This window comes from Pogona vitticeps, chromosome 1 (genome assembly GCF_051106095.1).
Source record: "Pogona vitticeps strain Pit_001003342236 chromosome 1, PviZW2.1, whole genome shotgun sequence".
Taxonomy (NCBI): domain Eukaryota; kingdom Metazoa; phylum Chordata; class Lepidosauria; order Squamata; family Agamidae; genus Pogona; species Pogona vitticeps.
Genome location: NC_135783.1, coordinates 230,132,059 through 230,149,812, shown reverse-complemented (window position 1 = coordinate 230,149,812; position 17,754 = coordinate 230,132,059). Strand labels below are relative to the sequence as shown.

General features: G+C 41.5%; 2 protein-coding genes across 3 annotated transcripts in view; one reads left to right on the top strand and one right to left on the bottom strand.

The window, feature by feature from the left end:
• CFAP221 (cilia and flagella associated protein 221) overlaps positions 1 to 2,882 on the bottom strand; it is a 32,142-nt gene extending 29,260 nt beyond the window's left edge. The window contains exon 1 of the mRNA XM_020779591.3: positions 2,743 to 2,882. The gene's annotated coding sequence lies outside the window, so the exon portion shown is untranslated. The remainder of the gene's footprint in view (positions 1 to 2,742) is intronic.
• A 4,101-nt stretch (positions 2,883 to 6,983) lies between these two features.
• The window catches only part of SCTR (secretin receptor), a 29,820-nt gene continuing 19,049 nt past the window's right edge, over positions 6,984 to 17,754 (top strand). For both annotated transcript variants that reach the window (XM_072984635.2, XM_020779593.3), the window contains exons 1-3: positions 6,984 to 7,203; positions 12,702 to 12,831; positions 16,955 to 17,065. In XM_072984635.2, the coding sequence (XP_072840736.1) occupies positions 7,159 to 7,203; positions 12,702 to 12,831; positions 16,955 to 17,065 (286 nt within the window). In that variant the 5' untranslated portion in view covers positions 6,984 to 7,158. The remainder of the gene's footprint in view (positions 7,204 to 12,701; positions 12,832 to 16,954; positions 17,066 to 17,754) is intronic.

Sequence of the window (17,754 nt, the reverse complement as noted above, 5' to 3'; positions counted from 1 at the left end):
GAAGGCAAAAGGAAGGTAACGAAACCATCAGTGTGGACAATGGCACAATTTTGGTAGAACAGCTTGCAAAGAAGCAAAAATAAAGGATTCAAGAGCCATATGCAGATTACAGGGTGCAAGCTGCCCACCTCTACAATAAATTGCTTAGCTCTGTTTTTTTAAAAAAAACTATTTTGTTGGGCATCTGTCACTGGCATCTCCTTCACAACATCAAAGATCAAGAAACTGGGGCATAGACAAAAGAGCGACTTATCTTTACAATGCTTTGAGACAGAGAAAACAGGGGATATGGAGACAATGCTGAAATGGCATTCCAGAATCAAATCTTTCCACACCCTACCATAATGAAGACATTGTCCCATATTTTATAGACTTGAGCCCTAATGACAGCAGAGAAAGAAGCAGAGTAATACCATTTGATGACAACTGGACATGAGGAAAGAGATGTTACACAGTGGTGGAAGGGAGGGGAAGAGGAGACACTGATTATGGGTCAGGGCATACCAAAGTGTGCTTTGCCACTTCTCTGACTCCCCCCCCCTCCAAGTTCTCTCTCAACTTAGCCACTTTTCCACTAGTTCCAGATTCTAGTTCCAGTTCGGGTTTTAACTGACATCTGTAAGGTTGATTGTTACATGCCTTCAAAGAAGACCTAAAGTCTTGCCTGCTTACCCTGGCCTATAACTAAGTTAACAAAGCTGTACTGGGGCCAATACGTGGTGCTGTCTGGTTTTAATAACTAACTAAGATTTTATTATTGTGTTTACTACTGTTTTCTTACACTGCACCATTTTTACCACTATCATATGCTGTCCTGGGAGGATATGCCCTAAGAGTTGGTTTAGAAGTCTTTTAAATAAATACATGTGTTGAGAGGTTAAACATACTAAGTGAGAACCAGCATTGGACAGAGTGCAGGACTAGGAGACCTGGGTTCAAATTTTCCCATTAGGTAGTGGCAATGGTAGAAGCACTCCTTAGCTATCTCAGACTTTGAAAACCCTACTAGGATCACTCTAAGTCAACATGTTCTATGTTGGGCAAAGTGCAACCAACAGACTACTGTACACATATGTATATATGCCATCAGGTCATAGGGTTTTCTAGGTCATTAAATATTCATAAATAGTTTACCCATTCCTCTTTCTGGTGGTGCTTTGAGACTGTGCATTATGGCTGCACAAGGCATAGGACACACAATCTCATAAGTCATACATGCTGTAGGTGATCTCAGCTGATCAGTCTCCCAGAAGACACAAGTAGATTCAAACTCCTGGCCCAAGCCCACTAAATTATAACAGTTCTTACAAAGATATTAAGGCACTTACACAGCATTCTGTAAGAAAGAGGTGTTTATGCTGGAAAATAATCAAAGTGCTTTTACGTTGTTGTTTTCTATCCCAAGAAGATGAAATGAGAAGCAGGCAACATGCTATAATGGTTACACGTTTAGGGTAGATTCAGTTTCAAATCCCTCCCCAGCCACAAAGCTCCTCGAGTGATCTTAGGCATCTCTCAATTCAACTTTCCTCAGGCGATTATGGGGATAAAATACAAAGTCTACTCTCTTGATGATACTGCTGTCAGTCTCCTGACACAATCAGAGCCACTCACCACAATTTCCGCAGACTACCAGAGAGACCAGCAGAAGTTGTAGAGACTAAACTAGAGACTATACTTAGGCTATATCATGAGAATACAAGACTCACTGGAAGAAAACAGTAATTATAAGGAAAACTGAATGTGGTAGGAAAAGAAGAGATGGGTTGTCCGGATACAGGAAACCACTGCCTTTAGTTTGCAAGACCTGAGAGCAGGAGACCTGGTAATGACAAGATCTCTTAAAGGTCATTAATTCATAAGAATCTCCATAGGTCAGAAGTGATTCGACTGAACATATAACAGCATCCAAAGGTCTGAGGGTGGACATAACAGAGATGCCATCCCACATGCCATGTATAGCAATCTCTAATGAGAATCATTACGATGCCGTTACTTTGTTGGGCGGAGACTTGAGGAAACCTAGGTTCAAGTCAGTTAAAAGCCATGAAACACAAGGCGTTTTAACTGCTGACTGTGGGCTCCTCTGGGCTTGGGCTATTTCACAGGGTGGTTGTGAGGACAAAGCAGGAAGGAGGAGAGCCACGGGCATCCTCTTCAGTCCACTGCAGGAAAGATGGGACAGACATGTAACAAACACATTCTACCTTACAGAGCAATAAGGGATGCTTGTGGGACCGTAGCTTCCTGTCGGAGCACATGTTTCATATGCGCGCTGGCCTCCCATATTTTCAGACAAAGAAGAAAGAAATGGAAAAGAGGAAAGACCTCTGCCCTGGAGACCCACGGTTGCAAAAGCACAGCCGGCTCTAAACCAACAGTGTTTTGGGAGTCCAATAAACTTCACGACCCAACCCCAAATACTGGCGTAGATGGACAAACAGGCTTAGCCTGTAGGAGAGAGAAGCCTTCATGTATGAGAACGGTGTAAGACCATTAAAAAAAATTACAGATGAAGATATTTTTTTTCCTTAATAAAATAAATTTTTTTAAAAATAATTATTTTAAAATTAATTTTAATTGATTTTTTAAAAAATTAATTAAAACAAAATGCAGATGCCATCGAACTCTATTCCACACACACCCCAATGACCTTCTGCCATCAGCTGGAAATCTTTGGCATCCCCAGAAAGAGAGCACAGGCCGCCCCTCCCTCGCTTTCGGGCTCCCGGGCAAACCTACTGTCAGGGGCGCAGCAGGTCTCTCCACGCAGCCCCGGGCCTGGCCGGTGGTTGCTGCGAGGGAAGCGGGCATGGGAAGGGCCGGCGGGGAAGAAGCAAGCAAGCAAGCAGCCGCCGCCCGCCCACCCGCGCTTCTTCGGTTGCTAAGCGAGCGGCCGTCAACTCCGGCGGCCAGCCAGCCAGCCACGAAGCGCGCTTCGGACCGCGCCATTTGCCCCGAACTGTGGGGGGAGAGGGAAAGAGAGAAGAAACCACCGAGCCGCGACCGCCCCTAATAGGCTACGCACCCCTCACGGTTTTTTTTTTTGTGCCCCCCTCTCCCCCCCCCGCCTCCGTGTAAGAGTTTGCCGCGATGCAGGTTTCGTTGGCGTTGCGGCGTGTCTTTAAGATCGACGCGTACATGCCTTTCACTTTCTTATAAACCGGACTGTACCATTACCTAGGAGGGATGGCTCGGGGGAACCAGAGGACTTTACCAAGACTTTGTGAACGAGAGGAAGTATTTTTTTCAAAAATATTTATTTATTTATTTATTTATCAGCGTGGCCAATGTTGTTTAAGAAGAATGGACGTGGGCAGGTAGTTGCTCCTCCATTTATTCCTTCGATTTTTAAAAAGTGTTTATACAACTTGCCCACTTGTCTCCAAAACGGTGTATAATAGAACAAAATGTCAGCAGGACAAAGCGATAAAAGAGTTAATAATGAAAGCAATAATTGAAGAATTAGTAGCTAACATACTGCAGAACAGGGTGTACCTGGGGGAAAATGTGCTTCTTTACACACATTTTAAGTTATTAATTTTAATTTAAAATTAAATTTTATTTGTTTACATTGCTAGGCAATAGCTGATTTGCATTCTATTTTATTCCAAATAGATAGATGCATTATAGATATACACACTGTTTTCTAAATTCATCTTAGGCTGTTGTATTAGTTCAGTGAAGCAAAGTCTGTGTATTACCAGCAGTTTCAAGTTGTTTATTTCCTACCAATAAAGCACCTTACCAATGCTAAAGTATGGAGCCAAAACAGAAGGGCAAGTACCTTACATGGTGGTACTTGGTGCCAGAAGTGCAGTTGCCTTAAGAGTGAAGTCAAAAGCTTATGACTCTAGAAAATGAGATTTTAGGAAGTCCTGATCTGTTTGTTCTCTTCCACCGGTGACAATTTCAACCTGAACAACAGATGTAAGATGGTGGAGATGTACCAACCTGCTCCAGGTGTCTACTACGAAAAACCAGTTCCGAAGAGATATGAACAATCCCTTACTGCAGTGGACACACACATTTATCTAGACAGCACTGTCTCCTGCTGTGTTCTCCTTGACGATGTCATGACTTCACACATCTCTAAAGCCAGCACAGCCTTTGCAAAACTTTAATCTTCTGTGTGGAAGTGATGTACAATCAATCCTGCTGTTAAGCTGAAGATCATTTTTGGTGCGGTTTGGTTTGAATCAAAATGACGGTGTCCACACGTGTTTGGACTTAAGGCACTTCATCCCACCCCTTTTTAGAGCTGTGCTGCCCCTTTCTGGCACACTGCTAGGACTTCTGTTTTGTGTGTGTGTGTGGTTTTTGCATGATTCAGTGTGCTCCTAATTACTGTACGTGTATCCTGTTATGTAAGCTGTGCGGATGGTTAATTCACACCCAAGTGGAACTGAGGTAACAACCCTGTGATGGATCAGGTGGGTTGTGACATTTTAATGGACAGTACAACCCCCCTCCTTTATTTTCATTTTCCCCATTGATGCAGCACTATTCTAGATAAACAGGATAAATTGGTGGTATTATGTGCACCATGTTAGGTAGATGCATTGCTGCTTCACTATATCACTTTGTTTAACAAAACAAAAGGAAAGTCATTAAGGCCTGCTGCATGACAGCCACAGGAAAAGGCAAAGAAGAAGGCTTAGTGGTTGCTTGGAAGGGAGGAAATGTGTGGAAAGCAAATAAAAGTAATTGCCAGGGAAACCAGCTGGATTGGAAACTGGCTTTCCTTGACCACAGACACACACATACATGTCCTCCTCAAGAATAAAGCACCAATCTTTGGGTCATCTGCTCAGGCTTTTAGAGGTTGCCACTGGACTCACCGCCACTTCCTCACTGCCACCTCACGGGGGGGGGGGGAGGAAGGGACTGACTGACCAGCTCTATGGACTCTATCCCCGCAAGGCAGGGCAGTCCCAACAGAGCCACTGCTGAGGGGAAAGGCCCGAAAAATGTGTTATATCCCTTCTGTCTCTCCAACTTTCATCCCAAGTTGGTTTTCCTTTCATGTCGTTAATACCAGTACCACCACTATGAGTTTGCTGCACCACCACTATCCTCTGATGGTATCTCCTTAATAATAATCATGAGCTGATTATTCCTTAATAATAATCATCAAGTCAATTCTGACTGATGGTGACCCTTTTTGATATTTCCCAGATAGAAAATATTCAGAAGTGGTTTTCCACTCCCTTCTTCTGGGGACATCCTGGGACTGTGCAGCTGGCTCTACTCATGGGAGGCACCGTGGGGGATTGAACTCCCAACCTCTGGCGCTGCAGCCAGAGACCTGAACCACTGAACTAGCTGCCTTTTTGCACATGAGTGAAAGGGATAAATCATGCTTGTGAGTAAATGGCAATCCAAATACCTCTCTGGACCCTTTTCACAGGAGAATGAACATCTCCAATGTGAATGGAAGGATTGCTCAAGTGTAAGTAAAGATTGCACTGAAGATAAAAACCTCTTCAGCGCAAACCAGACCTTTCCAACTTCCTCCATCCGGGCAGACTTGCATGTCCATCACCTGCATGTCCATCAGTGTGCCACTGATCAAACATAACCACTCACAGCACCTTTTTTCCCCTTAAACGGTGAATTTAAATCTAGTGGCGCTGACAGTTTTCAAAAACAAAGATGAATTTCTACATATTGCCATATGGGAGGATGGTCATGGTCGCAGCGCCTTCAAGAAATGCAGATCCAGCAATTGGGAGGAAGGGTTTCATGACATGAATGGTTGAAATGCAAAATATTATTGGCATGGTAATACTGAAAGGCAGAAAAACGGGCACAAACCAGGTTTTTGAAATGATAGAATATTCGGGTGCCAATTTTCTCCATTCAGTAATTTTAAATTCAGTGTATATATGCCTGTTATTAGATTAGTCAAAGTAGAATTGATACAATCTTTCAACATTTTAAGATCAAGAGTACTGTTAATTTAATTCTGTGTTAGCCTTTTTTGCATTTGTTGTATTGCTCTACATTAATTACTAATGTGCAATTGTGGCAGATTGAATATCAGCAATGAGGGTGGTTAAGGAATTTGAGACTACAATACTCTGGACAATAGCTGGCCCTTTTAAATAAAATGGGTTACTTGGGCATCAGTCCCTCTTGCAATTAAAAAGGATGTAGCATATACCAAATCTAATTAGAGAATGCTGTTAGTGAGAATGAGTAGCAAGAGATGAGGCTAAAGACGGATAAATTCAACTTTCAGGTATAATCTATGTGGAGATTCAAAATGCTAATGTATTACATATCTGATTTGTGTAAAGCCAACTGAGTATGTTTGCTAATGTCCGATAGTATAATTCTTTCAAACAAGTCTAATAAAATAAAGAAGCAGTTTTATGCACACTTTGATAGAAGTGGGTTTGATTGAATCCAGTGAAGCTGTTTCATTGTTACATGTGAATGTAGTATGGATGGATGTAGCTTTGGACATCAGTGTCTTCAAATTTGTATTATTCTCTGTGTGGCTGTGAACACTGGATCATATTCCACATCCACCCACTTAGTTCTGCAGCTGGGGAGCTTACACCTCAGTCAAAGCTAGCTTGTTTCAACCAAGTTCCTCTTTCTCTCAGCTCACATGGATTTCCTAGAGATGCCCATTCAAGGCAGGCTTAAGCATAGGAGTTTTGGTCAGCTTGAGGTACAGTGTGCAGAGCTGTCATTGTTCAGCTGTGAGTTGGTCTGAGTGTCTACTTTCCTCCTTCGCGACACCAGAACAATGACCGTCTGCCCCTTGACAGATTTATTGTGACTTTTTGTGCAACTGATGTCTCCTACGAGAACCTTGCTTTCCTCCCTTATCTGTGGGAACCTAATGGATTGATTTTTTTCCCCCCCACAGGCATGCAGCGATAAAAAATGATTAATGGAAGAGAGAAGTGAAGCTATGTGGAATGTGAGTCATAAAGGTAGCTGCAGGTTTGGATGAAGCCTAGCATCCGGCTGATAGAGGCAATTGAGCAACTTGGGGGTGTTCACGTTCTAGCACAGCGCAGTGAAGAGAGCTGATGAATCCAAGAGAGGAGGAGAGAGTTGAAAGCCCCAAGCGAGTCTGCTGAAAAAGTCGCACTGAAGTGACTTTTGATCCTGTATCTGAGATATGGATAACAACTGACCATGTGGGCCATCGTACTGATTATCCTTGTGTCTTCAGCCCTAACTGTAAGTAAAGGAAGAGACTTATATTATGTATTGCAGCCCAAAAGCCTGAAACATATGCCATTAAATCTCATCATTCGCTGAAAGGGGATGTTAGAAGAATGTGTGAAGTCCAGTGTGTTTATACTAACAGTGCAGTTCTATGCATGTCTTCTCAAAAGTAAGTCCATAGAGTTTAATGGGAGTTACTTCCAGGCAAATGTGTACAGGCTTGCAGCTTAAGGCTACAATCATAAACTGTGATCCTGTACAGACATAGGTAGGAAGAAGATGTACTGAGCACAGTAAAACATGGTTGAGTAAACATGTATAGAACTGTGATGTAAAACTAGAGTGAACCAAGTGTCAGTCCTTGATATGTGCTAAACAAAAATAAGTAGATTAATCAAAGATTTTTGTTTTGAATTTTGGAGGGAAATGTTTATTGATTGTGGTCACCTATGATACACGGAGGGTCAACATTTTAATTTGGGGTCCATCAGTATCTAAAAATAAAGTCCTCACTCAGCTGAATGAGCTATGTTTCAAGGAATGAAGAATAAGGAAACAATTTCAGCTTCGTAATCTAGGATACAGAACTACTTAAAAACCTGGAATACTAGTGTTGTCTTGTATTGTCACTGTGGTGGAATGCAACAAAACAAGGCATAGGGGTAATTAGCAAGGGGAAATGAGAGATCTAGCCTTCCACTGTGGGAAGTATGTCTGTATGCACTGGCAGCTGTAATTTAGGACTACCTTAATTTCCCCTTGAAATAATTTTTTTCTCCTCAAGGCAGTCCTGCGCTTAGTTTAGAAGTTAACTGTGCAAACTACTGTATAGTGTTCAGTCTTCTCCCGAAATGGCTTCAGTATGCCATAAAATCCAGAAGATTTGAGCTCTGTACATACCAGTACCAGAACAGATTGCCTCATCAGCCAGTTTCTTATGATCATGAACATTTTATGATGATCATTTTCTCTATCGTCATAAAGCATTCGTCTGTCAGTCAAAAATTAACATTTGCTTATGCGTAATATAATCACTATTGATTGTAAGGGATATACTCAGTCAAGTGTCAGATTAAGAGCAGCATCAACATCTATCTCTTCAATAACTTATTCTTGTTTGCTGTCCCCATACAATATTATTACATGTCTACATTAAGAAACATGTATGTTTTAGAGATGGCTCAAGCAAAACAGAACAGAAAAATTGTAAAAAAATCTGTATGCTTTGCTAAGATTCTAACAAAAGAGTGTTTAAAGTGTGCAACATACATTGTAATTTGTTATACGGAGACCCTAAGGGACCCCAACTCTACCACATAGTCCAGTTGTGGAATGTCTTATCTGAAGGCTTGATAGTCACTGCCACTAGCATCATTTTGGCACCCAGTCAATACTTATTTATTAGAGGCTTTGAAGGTTGAGTATCACAGCCTATGCAGGTTTTTGTGCAATGGTTTTGATGTTATAGTGTTTAAATGTTTTAATTTTGTGCTTAAATTGCTTGATTTTAAAGTGTATTATGCTTTAAAATTGTTTTATACAGTTCTGTAACCCACCCTGAGATCCTGTGATATAGGGTGGGCTATAAATGTTTTAAACAAAGAACAAAAAATCATATAAATAAATAAAATTGTTACATCATCTGTGTAAAACAGAATAATATTATTATCTCCATATTCAAATTACAGAGAAGAGCTGAGACTACAGAAACAGCAATTTATTGCTAAAGGAAATTTATAGCAGAAACTGGATTTGAATTGGACATGCAAATTACACACTTACTGATAACAGAATGTTAGCTGTGCCTCACTTGTTTCATGCAACCTCTTTAATCTCCTCCCTGCAGGTTTTTACTGGAGGTTTTGGTCTTGGTTTGATTTTTGCTCATGCAGTCTATAAATGGCAGAGGTGGGGAAGCTTCGGTATTTCAATGGTTTGGGGCTTTATTTCTCAGAGCCCCAGTCCCGTGGCCACTGGTAAGGGGTTTCAGGAGCGGTGGTGCAAACCTTTAGTGACGAGGGACACTGTTCCAGCCCTTTGGCTAGGAAAGGGAAACCGCTGGCTCTATCCCACTTAAGCCCTCAAGGCTGCTGTTGGACTACAGTTTCCATCATTCTTGACCATTGGCCACAGTGGTTGGGGGGTTGATGGATGTTGGAGTCCAAATATATGTGGAAATTTCCTGCCTCTGCCTTACCTTTTTGAGCTAAGAGTCATGCATAACCCACCACTGGAAGAAGCCACTTACGTATATGATAGGTTTGTTAAGACATAAGGAGTTGGGTGATGCTTAGCGAGGCCTATGGCCCCTATAGCAGAATGCTGTCTATTATAATCATAGTGGCTCTCTTAGGTCTCATGGAGAGGTCTTTCCTTTCCAGCCCTATGTGTGACCCTTCTTTGCTGCTGAGCAAAGCTCACTTCTTGTGCAGCAGGAGTTCTAGAGTATTGTGTTACTAGTAGAGTATGGGGATATTGTGCCCCTTCCGTTTGATAGTGGTGCTTGCTCTTTAGACCTTACGGCAATGGCGTCCAACCTTGGCCGTCCAGATGTTCTTGGACTTCAACTCCCAGAAATCCTGGCCAGCAGAGGTGGTGGTGAAGGCTTCTGGGAGCTGTAGTCTAAGAACATCTGGAGGACCAAGGTTGGACAAGCCTGCCTTACGGTTTGTTGACTGCATGTAGCAGAACACCACACATTCCAAATAAATGCTAGTAAATGGCCAAAATAATGCTATTGAAGTCCTCCACTTCTAATCCAAAATAGTCTAATTATTTTAAATTTTAATTTCTAATGTCTCATATTTCATATATGGCCATAATTTTAAATTGTGCAGCACTCTGCTATGAAGAAAGAAAGAAGGAAAGAAAGAAAGAACCAACATAGGTTCCTGCTGATACCTTTTCCAGCCGTTTACTTGCCCTGTGTTTATTTAAAATACCTTTTATTTAAAACACTTCATAATTAAAATAGCAGACAGGGACTCTGAAATAACATTTGTTAAAGGTATGTTGTGTTTACATTTTCTGACATGTTTACATCCAGGAAGACAAGGTGAGTGCTCGTCCTATTTCCTTCTTGAGTAATGGAACAGATCTGGTTTTGTAATAAAAGAAAATAAGCAGGCTTATGGTAAGTCATCATGGTTGGACGCAAACAGTTCTGGTTTCTTTTTCCACATGGAACATTAGCAGCCGAAACTTGCAGTTCTCAAAAGATAAGCTGAGCTGAGCTGGAGGGATTAACACGGCCACCTCTGGAACCTGATGCTTTTTAACACAGCGTCTCTCTACCAAAGGTTGTCCACAGCGGCTCTGTTATATGTGCAGAAGAGAAGTTCTCCTACACAGAGCTTTCAGGTGCTATTTTTTTAAGGCTACAGCTCAAAGACTCCCTTGTTCTGTGATTTTTTTTAAGTAACAGTTCTGAGCTCTTTTCTTGCGTTTCCTAACATTCAGAACATAATGACTAGTGGAGTGGTCTCTTTGAGAAGCAAGACTCTTACCTCAGGCCTCGTTTTCAAGACTGTGCCATATCTTCTTGCTTTTGTTTGTCTAGTCTGGGCTATTTTCTGGTCATGGATTCGTTAATGCAAGGGCCCAGGTCGTGACTGAGCATGCCAGTGGAATAATGAGAAATCTGAGCTTAGTGGCAGAGCAGGGGTAGACAAAATGGCACCCTTCAGAGGTTGTTGGACTGCAACTCCCAGCATTCCTTCCCTTGACTGTGGTAGCTAGGATTGACAAGAGTTGCCCTTTGCCCATCCTTATGGTAGAGAATATGTTTTATAGGCAGAATGTCTGAGGCTGAACGAGTGGCATCTGCAGTTGAGAGAGTCAAGCAGCAGTGCCTGAAAAACCCACTGTTTGAGACCTTGAAGAACTGCCTGTCATAGAAGAGGGAACTGGAACAAATGGGCAAATGGTCTGAACAGTTAGAAGCTTTCCATGTTGTGTTCTGAGTTAGTGATGGAAGCTTCAATTTACCAGAGCTTGGAGTATGTATGTATGTATGTATGTATTTATTTATTTATTTATTTATTTATTTATTTAACTTATATGCCGCCCACACTACCCGAAGGTCTCTGGGCGGCTTACAGCATTTAAAATACAAAAAAAGAGAGGCAAAATAATTGAAATGCAATTAAAAATATATACAGTACTCTAAAAATGTTAGGACTACAAGATGCTAATTTTTGGTACAGTATTGAAGAGAAAGTATGGAAACAAAGGAGATGAAAAGTTGTCCTTTCATTCTGTTTATTGAAACAAATGTTGCATTGTTTTTGGAGGTAAAACTTCCTAAAGAAGGTAAGAAATTAAAATACACAGAGACACTACTTTTTAAATAACATGCATTAATCTGTGGCCCTTTCCTGTTGAGGCCCACAAGGCTGCGGTTGGAAGTTGTAGGTTAATGTTTTTAATTAAGATTATTTTTAATGGTATTAAAAATTTTACCCCCTTCAGGAGGCTTTACTTCAGAAGACAATGTGCCCTGTATGCTAGGCAAGGTGCACGTAAAACAGACCTCCAAGAGGATTTAATGGTGTGCTGTTGTATATGGAAACCCACCAGGGATGCTGTAAATCTGTCTTGTCTGGTTTGGGCACTAATAAAAGTGAACTTGCCCCATCATTTCATGGTCTCCAATTAATGACTGGTTTACTGAGTTCTGTTAGTGGGTGTCAGGTAGTACAGGCTGTGTGTACATTTTGGAACTGCAGAGCTGGACAGGACCTGTGGATCATCGGGTCCAGCCCCTGTCAAGGAGGCACAGTGAGGAATCAGACCCTCAAACTCTGGCTCCACAGCCTAAACCACTGAACTATACAGCATGGCTTTTCTGTCCCCACTTTGTCCTATTGTAGCTCTCCTCATAAACAATTGTCATAAAATGTGAAGGATAGACATTTTAAAAAATTGTCTTTTCTTTTTGAAGTGTGATGTCCTCCAAACAACCTGAAACTCTTCTCCTTTTATTGAAATCCGCAGGATTCTAGGGGCTGCACGTTCTCCTTTCTTATGGTTGGCTCAACCTTCCCAAAGACAAATCCTGATATTACAGACAAAGGTGCTTCTAGATAGTGTCGCTTGTACCCCTCAGTCACAACCACTGGGCAGCTATTCTGTTTTTCCCCCACCCCTTCTTAACAGAATATTTTTGTAATGAAAAGAGAGTCTGAAGAGGTGGTTAGGTGAACAAGAGAGAATTACAAGGAAAATATTAAAAAGCCTGGGCTTTCTGTCAAATTATATGAAAAAAGCACAGTGATTTTATGGCATTACATTTGGAAGCATTCCGAACTCTGGGGCTAAAGGTTTGGTTCTAAATGAGCTCAAAATGGCAAATATTAAAAACCACTTTTTAAATTTTTAAAATGCTGCACTTTAGGAACAAATCTGTCATATCACCAGATGTTCATAAGGGAATATTTATAGATGTTATATTTTGTAAGTGGCATGCTGAAGGGGTTGATCAGTCAATGAGCCGTTGCTTTCCAAAACAGCAAACGAGAGCCCTTATTTCATCATGTGAAATCAAGAAAGTTATGAGAATGGAAGAAGAACTGTGTGCCTTGGCCCTCTCCCAGGAAGAAGCAAACGGGACAGCTTACAACAGATTACTCAGGCATTCAGGTAAAATATCGACTCCATGGGGGTGGGTGGGAGGAAGAAGAATTCTACTCTTCGGTTTCTTTCCTTTCCTGCAGAAGATATATGTTGCCTCTTGGAAGCCTAAAGCTGTGATGCCCCCCGACTTGGCATGAACTTTTCTTTATGTTGGCCCAGTCTGGTTTGGGTTGTGGAGGCCTGCCTATTCTGAAAGGTGGGAAGTACCTTTGTGGTTTCCCCTTAAGAGTAACAACATTACTGCTTCAGAAAACCTGCAGGAATGAAGGCAACTTGTTGCCAGCGGTTTAGACATGACTGGCTGAGTGTTGCATTATTTTGAAGGGACAGCACATTTACACTATTATACAAGCTGTATACTCACTGCTTTACATTGTAGCCAAGTGTCATTTCTTCAGTATTGTCACATGAAAAGATATACTAAAATATTTATGGAACGCGAGGGGGTGTACTCACTTCTGTGATATAATGTAATTCTGTGTGATGAAGAATGAGAGGTAATAGGCTCTTTGAAAAAAAAACTGTCAGGAACAATCTGTTTCTGAAGTTCTCTATGCCCATAATTGTTGAAGAAGTAGAATTTATCAGCAAATGTAGCTGAAGTGAGCAATTATTTTTTTAAAAAATCCAAAAGAACTACAGAACTCCATTTTCTACTACAGAAGACAAAAGGTGTGTCTGTGCTAGAACTTTTAACTGGTTTCAAGATCTGTTTAGCCATTTTGTCCCTTCTTGCTTTTGTGCTTGTTTTGTAAAATTAAAAAAAAAGTAGACATGCAAACTTTCGCCATGGTAGCATCTAAATCTGGTGTAGTCCAAGGAGTATGGCTTAGTGTCATTCCTGTTGCCTAGTGTAGCTAGTATCACTGGAATAGGCCCCTTGAATCAGGAGGGATTCAGTGAGTCAGTTCCTCCATAAATCCCATTGATTTCAATGGGTCTACTCTAACTATTCTATGGATTTGTGTTTCTTTTTGATAGTAACCTTAAATGACCAGATGTACATGATTATTGGGGGACATGTTACCAGTGGAGGGAGTTGGGGAAAAAGATTGTTTCCTGGGAAAGGGATTTCAGAACAATGGTTGACTGAAGTGTAGCATTAATTGGCTTCTCCCGGGTCTTGATTAATGATATTTTATTGGCATGGAGTTTTTATATCAACAGAACAGTGGCCTTGCCTTCCCTATTTATCAGGGATATGATTTCAGATTCTGTCCAACCAACCTGCAGCCACTGGATCTGTTGGAACACTGGACATGAATGGCCCAATGTATGGTATTTTGCTCCATGCCGCTTTTTATACTTGATCTATATTTGCAGGTAGGAATTGCCAAATACACAATGACTGGATATGTGTGAGGTGTGATAGAAGACCACCATATAAGGTTGTCTGCTTCCTCTTTTCCCAGCATACTCATCATAATTTATTAAACTAAGGCTCCTGAATGGCATGATTAATGGCTATTAGGATTAGTTAATGGAGGCTGTATACTGCCAATTCTTGTAGCATGCAGCTTGGCCATGCACAAACTAAAGTGGCCTACATTGAAGCAGGTACATTTAGGAAACAGAACAGATAAACAGTCCTTTTTACTTTTCCATTATTTGGGGAATATCTGTATTATTAGAAAGGTATGTAAACACCTTGGGTCCTTTTTTAGGAGAAAGGTGGGCTAAGAATAAAATAAAATAAATAGGAATCTTTTTCTTGTCCTTAGTCTAGGGATCACCACTGCTCTACATTTGACTCTTGGAGTAGATGCATTGAATCAGTGAGATTTAATCATAAGTGTTTATTTACCATGGTTCTGTTTTAGATGAAATGATCAGCTAGCTCTTGAATTTTTCTTGTGGCTGTTGCAGTAGCAGATTAATGTGCCCCAATTAGCATGTCTGTTAAGCCCGTCTGCATTTCTTCATGCTACATACAAAACTGCAGATTTTACTCAGATAATCCAGTAGCCCCACTTTTTGATCATCTCTCCTCATCCTTTCTTGAAGGCTTGTCCGAATAACCTGTTTTCCATGAACAAGAATCTGCTATAGGAAAAATGCTGCTGCCACACTCCTGGGTGGTTCTCTGCATCAGATTTTAAACTATTGTTAATGCTGAGAAAGCTCTGGCATTTTAACTTTTTAAAATCCTGTTTACACCATGAGGACTACAGAGAAACCACAGGCTTTTCCATAAAATAATCCTGATTATCTCTGCTGTAAATAGAATAAATAAAAAAGCAGAAATATGGAAAAGGAAGATTAGAGATACTCTTAAATTTAAAATAATTAATACTCAGATCATCAAGAAAAGGTAAGACAAAGCTCACAGCAAAAGACAATAGTGCTAAGAATAATGGAAGGCAGTAGAAGAGGAAGACCAAACTGGATTGATTCAGTAAAGGAGACAACAACTGTTACTTTACATAACCTGAACAGAGCTACATAACCTGGCAGGATCTCTTGGAGATCATGAATTAATAGGGTCGCCATACATTGGAAGCAGCTTGGTGGTACATAATAACTACAAAAGGTCCTCAAGATGGCAAATTCCATGGTGCTGCTAGATACCATCTGTGTATCTTGCATGGTTGTCCATTATTATATTAATCCACCTTCTAGTTCCACTGCCTGTCTAGGAAGACAGAAGCAGAGCGGCTTGTTCAGTATCTGCTATGGTGTCATACTGGGGCTACAAGATGGTGCAGATGAGTACAGTACATTCCTCTTAATAGATCATCCGTTGCTTAGACCTGCTGTGCAGTTAATAACTAATCTGGGTTTATAAATTCATAATCTGGAAAGTATCATTCTACGTGATACTATGATTACAGAATTGGGAGGGATCATTACGGTCATGCAGTTCAACCTCCTGCTTGCTGTAGGCTCTGCAGTACTGGGTGCCATTACAGCATGCATGTAGATGGGCAAGCAAGATCTGATATAGGTTAGACAAAGAGCCTGCCAGCTCCCAGAACAGTCTGTTTCACTTTCAGAGTGCATTTCATTAAGGAACAGCTCCTTCTACTTAGGAAGTTTGCCCTAACATTTCTACCTCTGGGGCTTGACCTCTAGAACAACAGAGGATAGGATCCTGGTCAGTTGATTTGTTCGCACAATGGACTGTTCTGACTTACACAAAAAGGTGTCCAGGATGTCCTTGCATCATTTGTATCAGAGTCCTTTGCACAGTTGAAGATGGCTATCATGCTCCTGGCCCACCATGTGTATGTGTGCCATTGATTCTGACTCATGGCAACCCTTCCCAGGGTTTTTTAGGTACAGAAGACATGAAGGTGGTTTACCATTCCCTTCTTCTGGGGGCACCTTGGGAGTGTGCAGCTGGCCAAAGGCCACACAGGCTGGCTCTTCTCCCAGGAGGTACAGTGGGGGATCGTACTTCAAGCCTCTGGGTCTGCAGCCAGATATCTGAACCACTGAGTTATTCAGCCAGCTATGCATGCATTTGTAAGAGTGACTCACAAACAGAAATAACTAAGCAACACGTTTTGGCTTTTGCCTCCTTCTATTGCTGTGGTAAAAGTCATATTGTTTTATTATTCTTACATACTTACTGGGGAATAAGTCCCACCAAACTCAGTAGGGCTTATAGCTGAGTAGAGATATGTAGGATTGCACTAGTCTAGGTCATCAATTTTAACTTCTCATAGCCACTTCCTTGCATTCATAATCTCCCAGCCCCTGTTTTTGTTCTATTGTTGAATAGTTGTTTGTGGAATGGGAAATCAGAACGGGCAGAATTGCCTACCTGCATAACTATATTCTGTCTCTTCTTCCGTCTTACCCCTTGCCTTTATTAGTGTCAGCTTCTTCTGTAGCAAGTCCATTGTGGGATGCCATTTGAGAATTCACATTTGAGTGCGAGTCCTTGATAACAGACTTCCACAGTGATTGGTGGAAATTATCTAGATCAGTGGCCCCCAAAAGCCTTCACCAGCACCTCTGCTGGCCAGGATTTCTGGGAGTTGAAGTCCAAGAACATCTGGAGGCCCAAGGTTGGGGACCACTGATCTAGATCATACCCAGTTGAGACAGAGACAGGATCTCCTCCTTAACTTGAATCATTGTACAGCCACCAGAATCCAGTTGTGGTTTTGTTCCTGAATTATAGGCAGATGCCTTGGAATGTGGGACAATATCACCTGCTGGCTGTCTTCTTCTGTGGGCCAAACTGTCAGTGTCCCTTGCCCCCAAGCCTTCCAAATGGTAACTGGACAAACAGGTAAGTTTGAAAGCAAGATACGTACTGAAAACATATTCAAAAGATGTTTTACTTGTACAGTGTCAAGGATTAAAGCAGGGCTGGGAGATGTGTGGATCTCCAAATACTGTTGAGCTGCAGCTCTCATGATAATCTTCTCAGTGTCTGCTAGCACAGCTGGAAGTTGCAGCCCAACAACATCTGGAGGACCACACACTCAGACTAAGAGATGACCTGATGAGATGCGGGCAGGAGTGTGGTGTGGGATGAACAGTTAGGGGGAAAAATGATGAGTTAGCATCTCAAAAAGGAATGTAGAATCTAGGACCGAAAAAGAGATGTGTTCTCACTCTTGCAAATAATTACAGAGGTGGTTGGCTACTTCCTTTTCTGTCTCTGTTTTCTTCTTTGGCCCTTTTGCTGTTTATGGGCACAAAGACAAAACAAAGCAAATTTTAAAAAGAACTAAAATGTCATTGCACTGACAGGGAGCCCTGCTATGTTTCTTTAGCTAGACAAGTATAGATCAGCTTTATAGGTGCCACAGGAAGTAACATAAGTAGAGAGATATTTGGAGGTGCAGGAGAAAGGCTTCTTCATTTTCCTTTCGAATGCTCCCTTACAAGCAATGGATATTCACCCCAGGTGAGCAGTCAGTAGCCCTGTCGGCTGGGGGATTCTAGGAATTGTATCCTGCAGTGCAAATTTTC